The sequence below is a fragment of the Pipistrellus hanaki genome (assembly GCF_964339955.1).
Source record: "Pipistrellus hanaki genome assembly, chromosome: X".
NCBI classification, from domain to species: domain Eukaryota; kingdom Metazoa; phylum Chordata; class Mammalia; order Chiroptera; family Vespertilionidae; genus Pipistrellus; species Pipistrellus hanaki.
This window is the reverse complement of record NC_140524.1, coordinates 45409846-45426242: the sequence shown is the minus strand read 5'-3', so window position 1 is coordinate 45426242 and position 16397 is coordinate 45409846. Positions and strand designations below refer to the sequence as shown.

The 16397-nt window shown below is 37.7% G+C and overlaps 1 protein-coding gene and 1 long non-coding RNA gene across 4 annotated transcripts in view; both read right to left on the bottom strand.

Annotated features, from left to right (window-relative positions):
* The window catches only part of LOC311615240, a 974758-nt gene that overhangs the window by 534311 nt on the left and 424050 nt on the right, over positions 1 to 16397 (bottom strand). The window lies entirely within an intron of this gene.
* The window catches only part of ACSL4 (acyl-CoA synthetase long chain family member 4), an 88330-nt gene that overhangs the window by 10314 nt on the left and 61619 nt on the right, over positions 1 to 16397 (bottom strand). For all 3 annotated transcript variants that reach the window (XM_084870459.1, XM_084870461.1, XM_084870460.1), the window contains exons 9-13: positions 12860 to 12931; positions 7270 to 7409; positions 5770 to 5942; positions 3556 to 3630; positions 533 to 724 (exon numbers count right to left, since the gene is read on the bottom strand). In XM_084870459.1, the coding sequence (XP_084726585.1) occupies positions 533 to 724; positions 3556 to 3630; positions 5770 to 5942; positions 7270 to 7409; positions 12860 to 12931 (652 nt within the window). The remainder of the gene's footprint in view (positions 1 to 532; positions 725 to 3555; positions 3631 to 5769; positions 5943 to 7269; positions 7410 to 12859; positions 12932 to 16397) is intronic.

Here is a 16397-nt window from a genome sequence, read left to right as displayed (position 1 = left end):
AACTGACATTCTCAAAAGAACAGATTAATGTTGAGGATTGACATTAAAATTTACAAAGGTTCAGAGCTATTATAGTTAGAGCAATATAAATGGCGACTAGGGAAACTGTGTCCAGAATGCCTCTTGGGGGAGGAATTAATAGAATAGGATATGTTACAGTAGATGGTTGGTTATAGAGAACCACTTTCCAATGATAAAAAACAAAACAGAAACAAAAAACCTCTTCTGAGCAACTTTTGTTTTCTTATTACCCATCTGTTATTTTCCTGCCCATCCTCCCCATCTCAAATGCTGCTGCTGCTATTGCTACTACTTACTTAGATACTAACAAAAGCCATACCAGGTCAGTACACTGTATCTGTAAAATTTCCCTATTTTACAGATGGAGAAGCACAGACATAAGTTAAATAACTTTCCCAAAGTTTAAACCAATGGAACCATCAACCCTATCAAATACTTGATCAATATTATCTTTCATATATGCTGAAGTTGCAAAACCTAAAGAAAACTACAAACAAGGAAATATACTGACCGATAATCTGCAAACATCCATCAGGATGGAATTCTCCAATATCACCAGTACAAAACCACCTTTGGCCATTTTCATCCACAGAATAATCCTCTGCCGTCTTCTCTTCATTTTTAAAATATCCCATAGAGATATTCTGTCCACCAATTACGATTTCACCTCTGGGGTTTGGCTTGTCATGAATTGTATAACCGCCTGGAAGTCAATAAAGCAAAATAGTTATTGTTCTAAAACAAAATGTAATTGCAATACTTTTTAAAATCTATATTGTTGAAAGTATTATATATGTCTCCCTTTCTCCCCATTGACTTCTTCTAGCATTAATTGTTTTTTTCTTTTCTTTATTTTTTATTGATAAGGTATTACATGTGTGTCATTATTCCCCCCATTGCATCCCCCCCACCATCTCATGCCTCATCCTCCCAGTGTCTGTGTCTATTGGTTAGGCTTATATGCATGCATACAAGTCCTTTGGTTGATCTAGTATTAATTCTTAAAGCTCCTTTGAAAATATTTCCCTGCTGATCAAATTGTACACCACTTTATTGGAAATATCAGTTTGTATTTATGCAGATTTATGGGTGACTGATTTCAGGAGTCAATGATAATCACCAGCCACCACCCACCCTAAATGTTCCAATGACCATAAAATTTCATACTTAGAATATCATTAAAATTTAGGGTTCATAGAGCTCTCTTTGTTAAGATAAAATTATTCCCAAGAAGGGTAACACTGGAAGCTGTTATAAGTAAATTAATAATCTGTAGATAGCAATGCATTTCGAATTTTTCCAAAAGGAGATTTTAATCAAAGGGAGCAGGTAGTAAATGCCTACAAAGGCAATAGCGCTAAGTGAGAAAGGGAGGCTATAGGAAACAGGAGATAAAATTTTATTTTATTTTTTAAATTATATTTTTATTGATTTCAGAGAGGAAAGGAGAGGGAGAGATAGAAACATTAACGATGAGAGAGAATCATTGATTGGCTGCCTCCTGCATGACCCCCACTGGGGATCAAGCCCGCAACCTGGGCATGTACCCCTGACTGGAATCCAACCGGGGACCCTTCAGGCCACAGGCCAAAGCTCTAGCCACTGAGCTAAACCAGCCAGGGCAAAATTTTATTTTCTTAATTTTGCCCATGACCAGTCATGACTTTAAAAATTAAAACACCAAATTAATTGACCAATAACCATTAAAATAGTTAATCATTATTCATTACCTATTTATGACTAAATAGGGCTTACTTTAAGAAAAATATACAAAAATCTGAATTTATAAACTGACATGCTAATTAGATTTTATGTCATAAGAGGATTAAAAGCAGTATTCCCTTCAGCTAAATAGAAAATTATTCAATATTTCAAGAAGACCAAACCCATTGTATGTATGATCTTAATAGGCATTAAGATCATGCCTATTATATAAAAAGTTTCCTTCATAGAAAGGAAAACTCCAAATACATATTCAAAAATGGACCCACTCCCCAGAACTGACATTGCAGCATAATACCAGGAAATCAGAAAATAAAAATTAAAGGCAAAATTCTCCTTATTGAGTTTTACTATATACTTTGTTTCTCTGATTACACTGTCTAATGAATAACCCATCTCATAAAATGACTTTGAAGCTGGTGCTCAATACATACAGTAGGTTTAAAGTTGTGAGTATGAGAAACAGAGTTTATTATTGTACTATTGAATGAAGATTCATGCAAGAATGGGCCTTCAATCCCCTGGCTGCTGGCACCGTCTTCACTCTGGTCTCAGCAGCCTTTCCACTCTGGCCCAGAGCCACCTTTCTGCCTACCCACACTGCCCAGAAGGCCTGAGTGGCTGGGGTGGTGCAGAACACCTGTCATCGCCTGGCGACGATGCAAGCGTCCTGCCCTGTCCCCGGCAACTCAGCACCCGTGTATTCAAATTAACCCACCATCTTTTTTGGGTTGATTTGCATACTCACTCCTGATTGGCTGGTGGGTGTCACAAAGGTACAGTCAATTACCAAGTTACTATTTTATTATGTAGATGATTTGTATTACAATTGTAAACCTACTTTTGCCCACCCTATACTATCTGTATTTTCTTCAGTTTTTCATTCAAAAATTGGACGGATATTATCATGGGAGAAGGGACTTATTCCCATGATGTAAAATGCTTGGGAATGAAATTGGCTCTTCAATATGGTATTTTTTAAAAAAATGGTTATTTGCTTGTAAAGCACCAAAAATAATGCACATAATAAGAAAGCCACATAGGAGAAACTCTGTTAGAAACTTTAAATTTATGGCAGATAAAGCCTATTCATTTTCTTGGGTTTGAACAACTTAAGGGATATCCTCTAAAGTAACTGATCCTTTACATTCTCAATTTGTGGCTCCATCCCAAACTATATATTCTCTTTTAAAATCCTAAACTTTTTAATTATTCTTCCTTTATCTGGCAAGGCTAGGTTGTTCATTATTTTTTAATTTTGCAGTTTAGGTACATATTTAATTTTTTTTTTTTTTACAATTTCATCATAGGAAGACACAACGTGTTTTCTTTTTGTTGTCAACTGATTTGTAAAAAGGATTATCACAAATGTCTGTAAGTGCAGGTTTCCTCTAAGTGTGCTTGCCTTTGCAGTTACATACAAAAATTCAACTACTATACAAATAGCTGGACTATTGAGTCTCAACTATGAAAATGTTTGCTGAGATGAGGACCTGAGAAGTTGTGTGCGCACGTGTGTGTGCTTGTGTGTGATTAGTCACTCAATCTTCTGAAAATGATACACATCTTCCCCTAACCCAGGACTGCCCCACTAAGAATTCTTCCGCTTTACCATCAAGTATTTCTAAAATTATCATGGCTAGATTTGAGAGATTTTCTTCTCCTCTTGGCAAACTACAGATGTTACTGAGAAAAAAGAAAGCATAGGGAATAAGCAACAAAAGACTACCTAACACTTTAAAGAAATGGAAGTCATTAAGCTCACAGTGGTTTGCAGCATAATTACAATCATAGCACTTATAAAATTCTTACCTTCCTGCCAGTCTTTTAGCTTAATTTCACAGCAAATAAGAGGGGCTCCAACTCTGCCAGTAGTATAATCAGTAACTATGAAGGGAAAGCAACAAAAATATTAGTATACCACAGTCCAGACTCACACCAATGTGATAACAGGAACATTAGAGCTAGAGCCAGATTCTGAAAGATGACAAAAGAAGAGAACATATTGAGAGGACTACCAACTGGGATCATTTTTCAATATGTCAACTTCTTTTCAATAGTGCAATCAATTCCGATGTTGTTACATCATTTTCAGATTTTAATTACAAAAATCTGTTAAAGGAGGAAAGCTGGCTCCACTATTATCTATGTGGATTCTGATAAGACAAATTTTGATTGGAATTTCTTTTCTACCATTCATTGTTTGTGAAGTTAGACAAGTTATTTAACCTAAGTCCCCATTTCCTCATTTATTTCAGACAGAAACACGTGTGAGGATTAAATGAGATTATATGTGGGCAAAAATAAATTATTCAATAAATGTTAACTGCTATTATCAAAGATGATGATGATATTATCATTTTGTAATTTGTGATTATTACTAGCAATATCAAATATTTATTGACAGCCTATTATATACTTAGCAATATACTAAATATTGTGAGGACAAATAAGGATAAGACAACCCTGCCCCCAATGAGCTTACCAACAAACTGCCTGGGGAAAATGTATGTGAAACAATTTAGAGCACATTGAAATACTAAACCACATAGTATTGATCACAACAGTGTCTTAGAGACTGGATAGGTCTATGTAAAATGAAATAGTTGGGGAAGTCTTAATTGAAGAGTTGCACACTAGAAGTTGGCTGTGGCCAGCTTTTTAAAAAAGAGTAGTCCAAGAAAAGGGAACATAAAATGCAGAGAAGTGGGGCCAATAAGGCATGCATGAGAAATGGTGAGAAGATTGGCTTGTCTGGAGAGAAGAGCCAGGTATGTATACACGTGGGCGGAAATGCAAAATAATAATGGGTAGGTACAATGGTGTCAGATTAAAGAGGTATTGAAAGCTAAGCACACTAGGTGTGAAGCAGTGTTTGAGGTGGATAATTCTGAGTGAAGTATGCAGGATGAATCGGAAGTTATACATATATTACAGTCAGACACAGCCATTGAAAGGATGTTACCTAAAAGCAGTATAAAGTAATAAAAAATTGGATGCTAAAGGTGGCATGTAGGGGAAGGAGTGATCCAGTAAATAAATGGGAAGAAATGATCAAATTTAAATATATGAAAAATAATCAGAGGATTTCAAAGCTTGAATGGTTTTAAGAATGGGAACATGACTGTCACAGAGTTTGGCATTTGGACATTGTAACCATTTTTGGACACAATAAGTTGAAAGCTAATCTGAGATAATCCACAAACATTACTATGTCCATTGTTTCACAACTTGGGGGAATTCTGCTCCTCAGAAGATATTTGGCAATGTTTGGAGATATTTCATTGTCACAACAGGGGGGAGTAAGTTACTACTACTAACTAGCCATTAAACATCCTACAATTCATGGGAGAACCCCCAACAATAAGTAATTATTTGGTTCAAATTTTCAAGGGTCTAAGTTGAGAAAACTGCTATAGAGTGTTGAACATAACAGAAGAAAAAACAAACAAGAAATCAGGGCAGGAATACAGATTTGAGAGGGAGCAAAAAAAAACCAAAAAAGTGATCCTTTATTCCAAGAGTGCAGTTCTCTAAAGAAGAGAAAGAAAAGGTCATAGGACCATGATGACAGAATTTTGAGGACTGATAATGTGGCATAAGATACATATTTATGCCCTGACCAGTTTTGCTCGATGGATAGAGCGTCATCCTGTAGACTCAAGGGTCCCAGGTTCGATTCTGGTCAGGGGCATGTGCCTTGGTTGCAAGCACATCCCCAGTGGTGGGTGTGCAGGAGGCAGCTGATTGATGCTTCTCTCTCATCGATGTTTCTAGCTCTCTGTCCCTCTCCCTTCCTCTATGTAAAAATCAATAAAATGTATTTTAAAAATATATATTTACAAGGCTTAAAAATAAGGGTACATATGATACTGAACTAAAAGTTTCTAAAAGTAAAACTATGTAAATTTGCACTGAATCCTGATATTATCAACAAGGTATAATATGATCAAGGTTTACAAAGGTAGTGCAAATGGGCTTTATAATCAGTGACTAATATGGAACTGCCACGTTTAAAATGCTTACCTTCAGTAACTGTGCCAGCACCACATGATTCTGTCAATCCATAACCCTGACCAACTGGGCAACAGAAGCAGACATTCATGAATCGGTGTGTCTGAGGTGACAATGGTGCTCCACCAGATAGCATCATACGGACATTCCCTCCTAGCAGAGCCTTCACCTTTTTAAATAGTATCCTTAATAAAAAGGAGGAATGAATTATTGCAGTGCATGTATACATTATTGTTGATGACATGCTAATTAATAAGCTCTGGGAAAGATTTCTCAACTTTGGTTGAGACATCTAAATTTCAAAACCATGGTGATAATGAGAGGATAACAAAGCAATAAAGAGCAACACCTTGAAAAAATGCCACATTGCTCTCCAGGGGTCTTCAAACTACGGCCCGCGGGCCACATGCAGCCCCCAGGGGAGTCTGATCCTGCCCGCCAGGGTTTTTGGGCAGTGAGCGCAGCCAAGGTGTTACAGTAGGGCAGGGGTCTTCAAACTACGGCCCGCGGGCCACATGCAGCCCGCAGAGGAGTCTGATCCGGCCCGCCAGGTTTTTTGGGCAGTGAGCGCAGCCGAGGTGTTACAGTAGGAATTAGTAGTTCATATAGTCCGGCCCTCCAGCTCTCTGAGGGACCGTGATCTGGCCCCCACTTTAAAAAGTTTGAGGACCCCTGCGTCTAGCCAGTTTGGCTCAGAAAATAGAGCATCAGCCCACTGACTGAAGGGTCCTACGTTAAATTTTGGTTAAGGGCAGGCTCCAGCCTGATCAGGGTGTATGCAAGAGGCAACCAATCAATGCATCTCTCTCACATCAATGTTTCTCTGTCTCTCCCCTTCCCTTCCACTCTCTCTAAAAATCAATGGAAAAATATCTTCAGCTGAGGATTAAAAAAAAAGAAGAAAAGAAAAGAAAAATGCCACATAGACTCTTAAAAATTTTTAAGTGCAGTGTTGGAAAATTGCTTTGATGCACAGTAAATGAACGAAAATTATGATGTCAAAGGAAAAATACTTTAAGTTATCTTTGGAACATTTAGTCATCTATCTTATCTCCCTTCCAATGAAAAATATTTTCCCATCTCCATGCCCCAACATTGCATTTAAAATAGTTATATTCATATACTTACTACCCTATTTTATGAAAACAATAAATCAGAAACCTTTATGCAGAATAAATCTTGAAAATCATTAAGCTAGGAAAGTCAGTGTTTTTAAACTCAAATGTCTTGATTCAAAAGTTTATTCTAGTTTTTCTTCATAAGACCAAGTTTTATAATTATATATATTTACTCAATTATTAAAAATTGTTAAGTTGCCAAGATCACTGTTCAGGGTCCTCTGCTTGGTGTATCAGCAATGTGACTTAAAAGTAAATTTTAAAAATTCAACCTTATTATCATGGTGGTGGGATGCTCAAATTAAATTAAGTTGCCATTTACTTATTTATCTTCTAGATGTAAAAACACAAAAAGATCTAAAGACTCAAAATACAGTCTTTAAAATATACTTACAGATTACAAAGTGGTGCATCATATCCCTTTTTTATCTGTTCCAATTTATAATCATACCCTATCTTGAACAGGGTTTTCTGAAAATAATTCATCTCTTGGACTTTGCTCATAACATTCTTATAAATTCTATCCATGATTTCCTATAAGGTAAGCAAAATATTCAATAATCTGAAAAAATTACATGAACACCGAGATAGTCTTTAGTTGAAAATACCTTATTTATAATATCTTATGTAAATGTCTTTAGTATATTTACTTTATTACATAATTAATTTCACTGACTTGTCTACTATTTCAAAAAACTAAGGTCAAGTATAGGGATCTCTTCAGCTCTATACACTAAATTAAAAAAAAAAAGATTAAAATATTCATCTTTCACATAAAGGTAATTTTTCAAAATTCTGCTCCTTCAAATATATTCACTTATTTTCAAATAGTGCCCAAACACAGAACTATGTTGACTGTAATCCTATTTTTTCTTTATTACTACTACCTTGTAAATCTTACAGTATGTCATAGAGCTTTTACAGTTTCTTAAAATTATGTCCCTGTAATTTAGGCATTACTATTCCATTTGAATAGAAGCTCAGACAACAAAAAGGAACAGGACTCATGCTCACAGTGCCTTGTAAAATTAAAAATAGGACAAGGTTAAAGATAATATAACTCCCGTGCTAATATCCTATCTAATAAAAGAGTAATATTCAAATTAACCATCACTCCACGACAAAAACGGTGGCCCCATAGCCATAAGATGGCAGCGCCCAGTCCCCTCAGTCCTACTGCTGGAGTGTCTGGGCCTGTCCACCCAAGGGGGGGGATCCAGCCTTCCTGCTCCATCCGTACTGCAGCGTCTGGGCACCTCAGCCCCTCTCGGAACAAGTTTTGGGCAGACAGAGCCCAGACAGGCTTGAGGTAACCAGGCGGTGAGGCTGGATCCTCCGCAGGAGGGGGCGGATCCAGCCTTCCTGCTCCACTGGTGCTGCAGCATCTGGGCCCCTCAGCCCCTTGGGGGTTCACATGGACCAAGTGGCAAAGCTGGATCTGCACCCAGACAGAGCCCGGACAGCAGGGCTTGGGGGCTTCGTTAGTAAGGTGGTGGCAGGAATACCCCCAGGCCTGCAGACAGAGCCAGGACAACAGGGAATAGGGGCTTCCTTAGTGTGTCAATGTCAGCAAAGCCCCAAGGCCTGGTGGTGGCAGGAATACCCCCAGGCACTGCAGACAGAGCACACTGCAAGGCATTGGGGCTTCCTTCACATGGCAGCAGGCAGAGAGCAGACAGCAGGGCATGTAGTGAAATCCCCAGGCCCTGCAGAGAGCAGAGAAACATGGGAGTGGGCCTGAGCCATCAGTAGGACATTCCCTGAGAGCTCCTGGATTGTAGAGGATGTCATAGAGCTTTTACAGTTTTCCAAGGTTGAGCTGAGGGACCCCTGTGCATGTCTTTCATGCACTGGGCCTCTAGTATACAAAATAAAAAACAAACAAAAAGCCCAGACTATTACTAAATGATGTTTTCTTGAAATTACTTAGCACAAATTAACAAAATTATTATATAAAGCATACCTATTTATAAATACCTAGTTTTAAATAGTGAAAGTAGCAATTATCGTAAATTCAGTTGTGCTATATAACTTTATGAATGGCTCTTAAGAGGTGGCAGGAATGACAAAGATAAAAAAAACTGTTCACCAATGATGACAGTAGAACCATCCAAACATCCCTTGTTATTACTCTGAGTGAAATAAGACAAATACAAATACTGCATAATATCACTTACATGTGGAATCTAACAAAGCAAAACATACAGCAACAGAGAATAGATTGGTGGTTGCCAGGAGCTGGGAGTTGGTGTAAATGGGAAAATGCTGATAAAAGGGTGCAAACTTCCAATTAGAAGATGAGTAAGTTCTGGGAATCTAATGTACAGCACTCTGACAATAGTTAACAAGACTGTATTGCATACTTGACAGTGGCCTGAGGGTAAATCTAAAATGTTCTAACAACACACACACACACACACACACACACACACACACAAATGGTTAACTGTGAAGTGATGTGTTAATTAATCTTATTGTGGTAATCACCTCAAAATATATACAAATCATATTGTGCATGTTAAATTCACATCCTCCATAATAAAAGCCTAATACACTAAGTGTCTAGTCAGCTGTTCAACCAACCAAAGTATAATATGCTAAGTATGATATGCTAAGGCAGCTCAAATGCTCACAATTACATGCACTGGCCACCAGGGGGCAGAGATTTGACTGGTCAACCAGTCGCTATGACATGCACTGACCATCAGGGAGCAGAGCTTTGACCAGTAGGTTAGCTTGCTGCTGAGGTCCAGCCAATCAGGATTGAGCGAGACTGGCCGGACACACCCTGGAGCCCTCCTACAGTCCCTCCCCAGTTGGCCAACCTCCCACATCCCTTCCTGGCCCCAATTGTGCATTGGTGGGGAGGGACTGTAGTCAGCTTGGCCAGAGCCCTCTTGCAATCGGGGACCCTTCAGGGATGTTGGAGAGCTACTTTTGGCCTGATCCCACAGGCCAGGTGGAGGCACCCCAATGATGCATGAATTCGTGCACCAGGCCTCTAGTAATATTATATGTCAATTATATCTCAGTGAAACTGGAGGGTGGGGAGGCTCCTGTGGCATTCAAACGTGGTACAATGTTATTTTCTCCACTTCCACAAAAGGAGTCACTATTGTATAACTAAAATATTTGTCTAGATCTGTGATTGAGAAATGTCAAAAGTTCTCTAAAAGGGCTGTATCATCCTATAAAAGTATATAGGATGGCCTGGCTGGGTGGCTCAGTTGGTTGGAGAGTCATCTGGTACACCAAAAGGTTGTGTGTATGATCCCTGGTAGAGGGCATGTATGGGAGGCAACAGATTGATGTTTCTCTCTTCTCTTCCCCTCCCTCCCTTCCTCTCCCCCTCTCTCTCTCTCTCTCTCTCTCTCTCTCTCTCTCTCTCTCTCTCTCTCTCTCTCTCTCCCTCTCTGTCTAAATATCATGAAACACACACAGACACAGACACACACACACACACACAAAATAAAAATAAAATAAAAAAAACCCTATCCTTGTGTGAGGGTTTTAAAAAAGTGTATGGGATGTTGAGGTTAAAATACCATTTAGGAGGAGACAGATGTGTGAGAATCACTTGTACTGCTGCTTTCAATACTAGATACCAATCACAGGCACAGAAAGACCTCAATGTGTAATGCACATACACAACTACAACAAATTATCAGGATTTATTATTAGCGCATTAAGTCACCTTTTTACCTCACACTAATTACATGATGTTCAATTGAGGCACTGCTTATAAGAAGTAGTGGTTTCCTCTGAATTCTCACAATGTGAATATTACAATATTAAGTGGATCTTTTAGGTTGACTCAAGAAAAGAACAGAAAATACTAGTAAAACCTACCAAAAACAATTCTCAATAAAAATGTTTTTAAAAGCCTATTTATAGATGAGTGTGAGGAGCTAAGGGAACCAAAAAGGTTTGGGGAAGCATCAATGGACTAGCAACAGTTATTATCCCTAGGCCTGAAGAAGTATAAGGAAAGAAATGTTGCTGAAATCTGAATGAGGACTGCAGCCAGGAAAAATACCTGGTTATAGCCTATGGAAAAGAGACTGGTCAATGCCTGATTTGGACTCCCAAAATTGCAGCCCAACTTGCTGCTGGGGTCCAGCCAATCAGGACTGAGCGAGACAGGCTGGACACACCCAGGAGCCCTCCTACAGTCCCTCCCCAGCTGGCCAACCTCCCACATCCCTTCCTGGCCCCCATTGTGCATTGGTGAAGGAGAAAAGATAGTAAACATGCATATCCCTGTCTCAGACGTCCTACCCTCTTATCTCTCATGAGTGCTAACAATTGGCTGAACCCAAAAAGAAATCAGAAGGCAGGCAAGCCCTGGTAATTCATTAACAGAAGTTAGCCTCCAAACACCCAAAGTAAAGAAGAATGGACAATGGACAAATGGAAAATACACAGCATATTAGCTAATTCTTGTTTATTCTTCAAGCTTAAATTCAGACATTATTTCCTAGATTTCCTAACCCTTCCCACTCCCTCACTCCCTAACTATGTTCTCTGATAGGGTTTACTAGGGACTCCTATACTTTGAATAATAAAACTAACTCACTAGCCGAAACCAGTTTGGCTCAGTGGATAGAGCATCAGCCTGAGGACTGAAAGGTCCCAGGTTCAATTCCGGTAAAGGGCATGTACCTTGGTTGTGGGCACATCCCCAGAGGGGGGTGTGCAAGAGGCAGCTGATCGATGATTCTCTCTCATCGATGTTTCTAACTCTCTATCTCTCTCTCTTCCTCTCTGTAAAATATCAATAAAATATATTTTCTTAAAAACTAACTTACTATTTCCCAAAACAAAACAACAAAAACAATCCTGAATGGACAACCATAGTGGTTAATAAGACTCTGGGATCAGGCTGGTAGAATTCAAACTTCAACTCAACCACTATGTGGTATGTAACCTTAGGCAAGTATTTTTCTTTATAAAATGTGGATAGCAAGACCTATCTAGCAGAGTCTTAGGGAGAATTAGAGTCTTAGTGAGATAATCTATGTAAATAAAGCACTTAGCACAGTGCCTTGAACATAGTAAGTACTACCCTACCTATTATCAGGAACATTTTAGTTTGTATTCTACAAACTAAATTCTACAGCACCTCTAAATAAAAGGGTAAACACTACTCTGACTTATTCTAATTCTTTGGTTATTTGGTAATTTCATAATCAGAAGCTAAAAAAACCCAAAGAATTTTTCATCTCTAATTCTTAGAAAAACTTACTTCATTATCTAATCTTAGACTTTTCATGTGCAAAGGCAATTCTGTGAAAGATATTGGGATAAGATTTAAAGTCTGATCATAATACAAGCAGTAGTCATACCCATCCATCCCCACTGGAGTTTCTAAAGCCTAAAAGCAGTAGAATCTGTTTGATTATACCAACATTGCATTAAATATTTCAGAATTTGTCATTATAAGTCTATAAAAATGTAACATCTTACTTGTATAAAAGGTGGTATTTCACATAAGGATTTTGAATAAGGAGAATTAAACGTTTTTCTTTGAGAGCTCTCAAATGACAGCTTTCTAAGTCATCATAGGGTCAGGAGGCCTTGCTTTTAGACTCAGCTCTGTCACTAACCAGCTCCGTAACCTTGGATATGCTGCCTCCGATCTGCAGGATGGCCTAGTTTTCTCCATTTTTAAATTAAGTGATTAAACAAAATGATCTTTAGAACATATTCTACCTTTAAAGTATTATGACCAATCCTCAGTCTAGGTAATTTGATCTTGGTCATTTTCAGTACCTAATTTTCAAGTATTAGTGAACACTACCATTTATATATTTCAGAAGTTTGCCAATTCATCTTTCCCAATACTTAGCTAAGGTTTGAAGAAACATATTTGCCATAATATACACAAGAAAAATTATCTCAAAATGCCCACAAATACCTAAGAACATTACTTTTTAAAAAATCCAAGTTGCAAGCAACAAATGCCATTTATACTCTGCACTTACCGGAACAGCTGCCATGAGTGTAGGCTTCAGCACAGTACAGTCTCCTTTACTTCCTTTTTTAATTTTGCTGGACTACATTAAAGAATAAGTAAATAGGATTAGGGCAACTAACCTTAGTAAAAAATGTTATAATTTAAGTGTTAGCAATAACAAAGGCAGAAATTTATACATGTAATATGATTTTCTACTGCTCTTTGAGTTATTGGTTAAAACTGTCATAACCTATAAGTCTGAAGTATAAGTGCCTTAGTGCTTTATCCCATAGATTATTTCTTCTAACACATTTCAGCCTTTCTTAGAGGAGAAACTATGATGCAGGAGAATGGGATATTTTGGTAAATCAAACATACTTATAAATAACATTACCATCAAACACAGCACTGACTAGGCATTTTTCAATAAAACAAAACCCCTTGCCTGAGGTAAATGAAACACTAAAAGAAAATTGAAGATAATTTTAACCTTCTTTGATTAGCTAGAAGGCAAAGCCACCATCTCAGTCACCACTCTGAACATAAATTGATATACAAAAATACTAACTTGATCACATTGTGGATGATAGAATACTGAAGACACTTCCAGTGACCATGTAGTGATATGCACATATATTTGTAAATGTATGTATATTTTTTCCAATCATTTATTTTCTTACTTATATACATAAGTACTATAGGGGATTTCAAATGTCAGAACAGTAGGTAGAAAAACTGGTAATTATCTATTAAAAAGGTAGATAAAAATAACAATCTGCTATAATGCTGTGAGTCTGTAAGTTTAGCCGTGTCACATGTTAGCTGTGGCCAACACAGGTGAGAAGAAAACCAGCTCTTAAGAGGTCCTCTGGTACCACCAGCTCTGCCACATAGAAAGTTCTTCTGGTAGAATTTGATAGCTTTTATCTTACTTTTATTTATGACAAATAGAGGAAATAAAATAACTTCTTGGGTTACACAAATGTGCAAGTGGAAACCTGCAAATCCACACCATACACAGAGGGCTGCTCTATAGAAAGATGGGTTTTTATGTCCTTCAAGTCCAAGCTGATATCCACGTCCTGCTGACGAGTTTTTGCTTTAGAGAGTGGTTCCAGGATAGCAGTGGCTACAAGGAGTCCTTCCTGGCTTTCTTTATTATTCTTAGTAATATTTCAGTTCTTGTCTTTATTATGATTACACTAACCCCTACTTTTGACCATATTGCCATCATCTGCTGGCTTCCAACATGGTTTCTCTGGTCTTCTACCTTTTTCTGATTTCTTATGTAAGGGATACTCTTGGGTTTTTGATTCCTGGTCAGATTGAGGCTCTTTATAATAAAGTTTATTAAAAAGGTAGGTAGGCCCTGGCTGGTTGCTCAGTTGTTAGAGCATCAGCCCATGGACCAAAGGGTCACAGGCTCTATTATGGCCAAGGGCACGTACCTTGGTTGCAGATTCCATCCTCAGCCTCAGTCAGGTCTCTTGCAGGAGGCAATCATTCAGTGTATCTCACATTGAAGTTTCAATGTTTCTCCCCCTATGCCACCCTGGCCCTGCTCCCTTCCACTCTGTCTGAAAATCATTGGAAAAAATATCCTCCGGTGAGGATTTAAAAAAATGTAGGTATGAATGCCCCTGACAATATTATAACAGGATTGTAATGTACTACTTGGCCGGAGATACAGTAAGAATGAAGTCAGACCAGCAACAGACTCCAACTGCCCCCGATCCCTACACTGAGGCTATTGTTTTCATGAAGTCAGTGAAAGCATGGGCTTTGTGTACTTCTCTGCTGGGGTGGAAATCACACTCAAAGCTTATTGAAACTTCCTAAGCTGTTTTGAAAACATCTCTGAACATAAGAAAAACTAACTACAATGCAGCAAATGTAATCAGCACAACTTTTAATTTAAATTTTAAAAATAACTTAAGCTCCAGTTTCATTCATAGATCTATTACGACTTCACTAGATCAAGCTCTGTTTAGCAGTTTACTTGGTAGTTTACTTATTTTATCCATTACTATTCTAGCGGATTTTAAATAGCTGAGTAGCTTAGTGAAATACAGCATGTTCTCCATTTTACAAAGAGGTTTGTGGTCCCTAAAGTACAAAATAGGTAATTATTTGGAAAATAGAACATATTATCATGGTTAAGCCACTTAAAAGAGTTGGATTATCCTTGGAGATAGAGTAGTGGTAATGACTATGAGGGGACACAAGGGACATTCTGGGGTTCTTTTTCCCCCCATTGATCTAGGTGCCAATCACCACAAAAATCTACATTTATATGCATATATTAAATTTAATCAAGCAATACTCTTAAGGATTGTGCACTTTAAGTTTACATGCAAAAACATTCCCCCCCAAAAAGATGACTGCAATCTCAAAAAAATCTAAAAATATAGATATTTTGCAAGAGTCAATAAGAAATGGATAAAAAAAATCAACAACTTATGTAAGAATCAAGAACAAATGATGAGTGATATAGCTTCAATAAAAAACACCATGGAAAGCTTCAACAGTAGACTAGGAGAAGCGGAGGAGCGAATTAATGAACTAGAAGACAGGGAAGCAAAATACAGCCAAACTTAATTGAAATTGGAGAGGAAAAAAAAAAAAAAGACACTAGGAGAGCCTAAGGGAACTATAGAACAACATGAAATGAAGAAACATAAGAATAATAGGGGTGCCAGAACAACAGGAAGAAGAACAAGGGTTAGAAGAAATATTTGAAGAAATAATGTCAGAAAACTTCCCCCTTGTAGCAACGAAAAAAGTCATACAAGCTCAGAGAGTCCTACACAGGATGAACCGAAAAGACTCATACCAAGACACATCTTAATTACTATGGCAAATATTCAGGACAAAGAGAGAATCTTAAAGGCTTCAAGAGAGAGACAGAAAGTTACATACAAGGGAACCCCCATTAGATTATCAAATGACTTCTCAACAGAAACACATAAGGCCAGAAAAAAATGGAAGGAAATCTACAAAGTGATGCAAACCAAGGGACTGAATCCAAGAATACTGAATCCAAGTTTCAAGAAATTGAAGCAGCAAGGTTATCATTCAAAATTGAAGGGCAAATAAGGAGCTTCACAGACAAAAAAAAAATGCTAAGGAATTTATCACTACCAAGAGAGCAATGCAAGAAATGCTAAAGGGAATGGTGTAAAAAGAAAAGGTAAGAAGGAACACAGTCTCAAAAAATAAAAATGGCTACAAACAAGTACCTTTCAATAATAACCTTAAATGTAAACGGACTAAATGCTCCACTCAAAAGACATTGAGTGGCTGAATGGATAAAAAACTACAACCCATATATATATGTTGTCTACAAGAGACCCACCTCAGAAAATAGGACACATACAGATTGAAAGTGGGAAGGGATGGAAAATCATCTTTCAGGAAAATGGAAATGAAAAAAAAGCTGGGGTAGCAGTACTTATTTCTGACAAAATAGACCTCAAAGTAAAGGCCATAACAAAAGATAAAGAAGGCCACTTCATAATAATAAAGGGATCTATACAACAAGAGGATATAACCCTGATAAACATTTA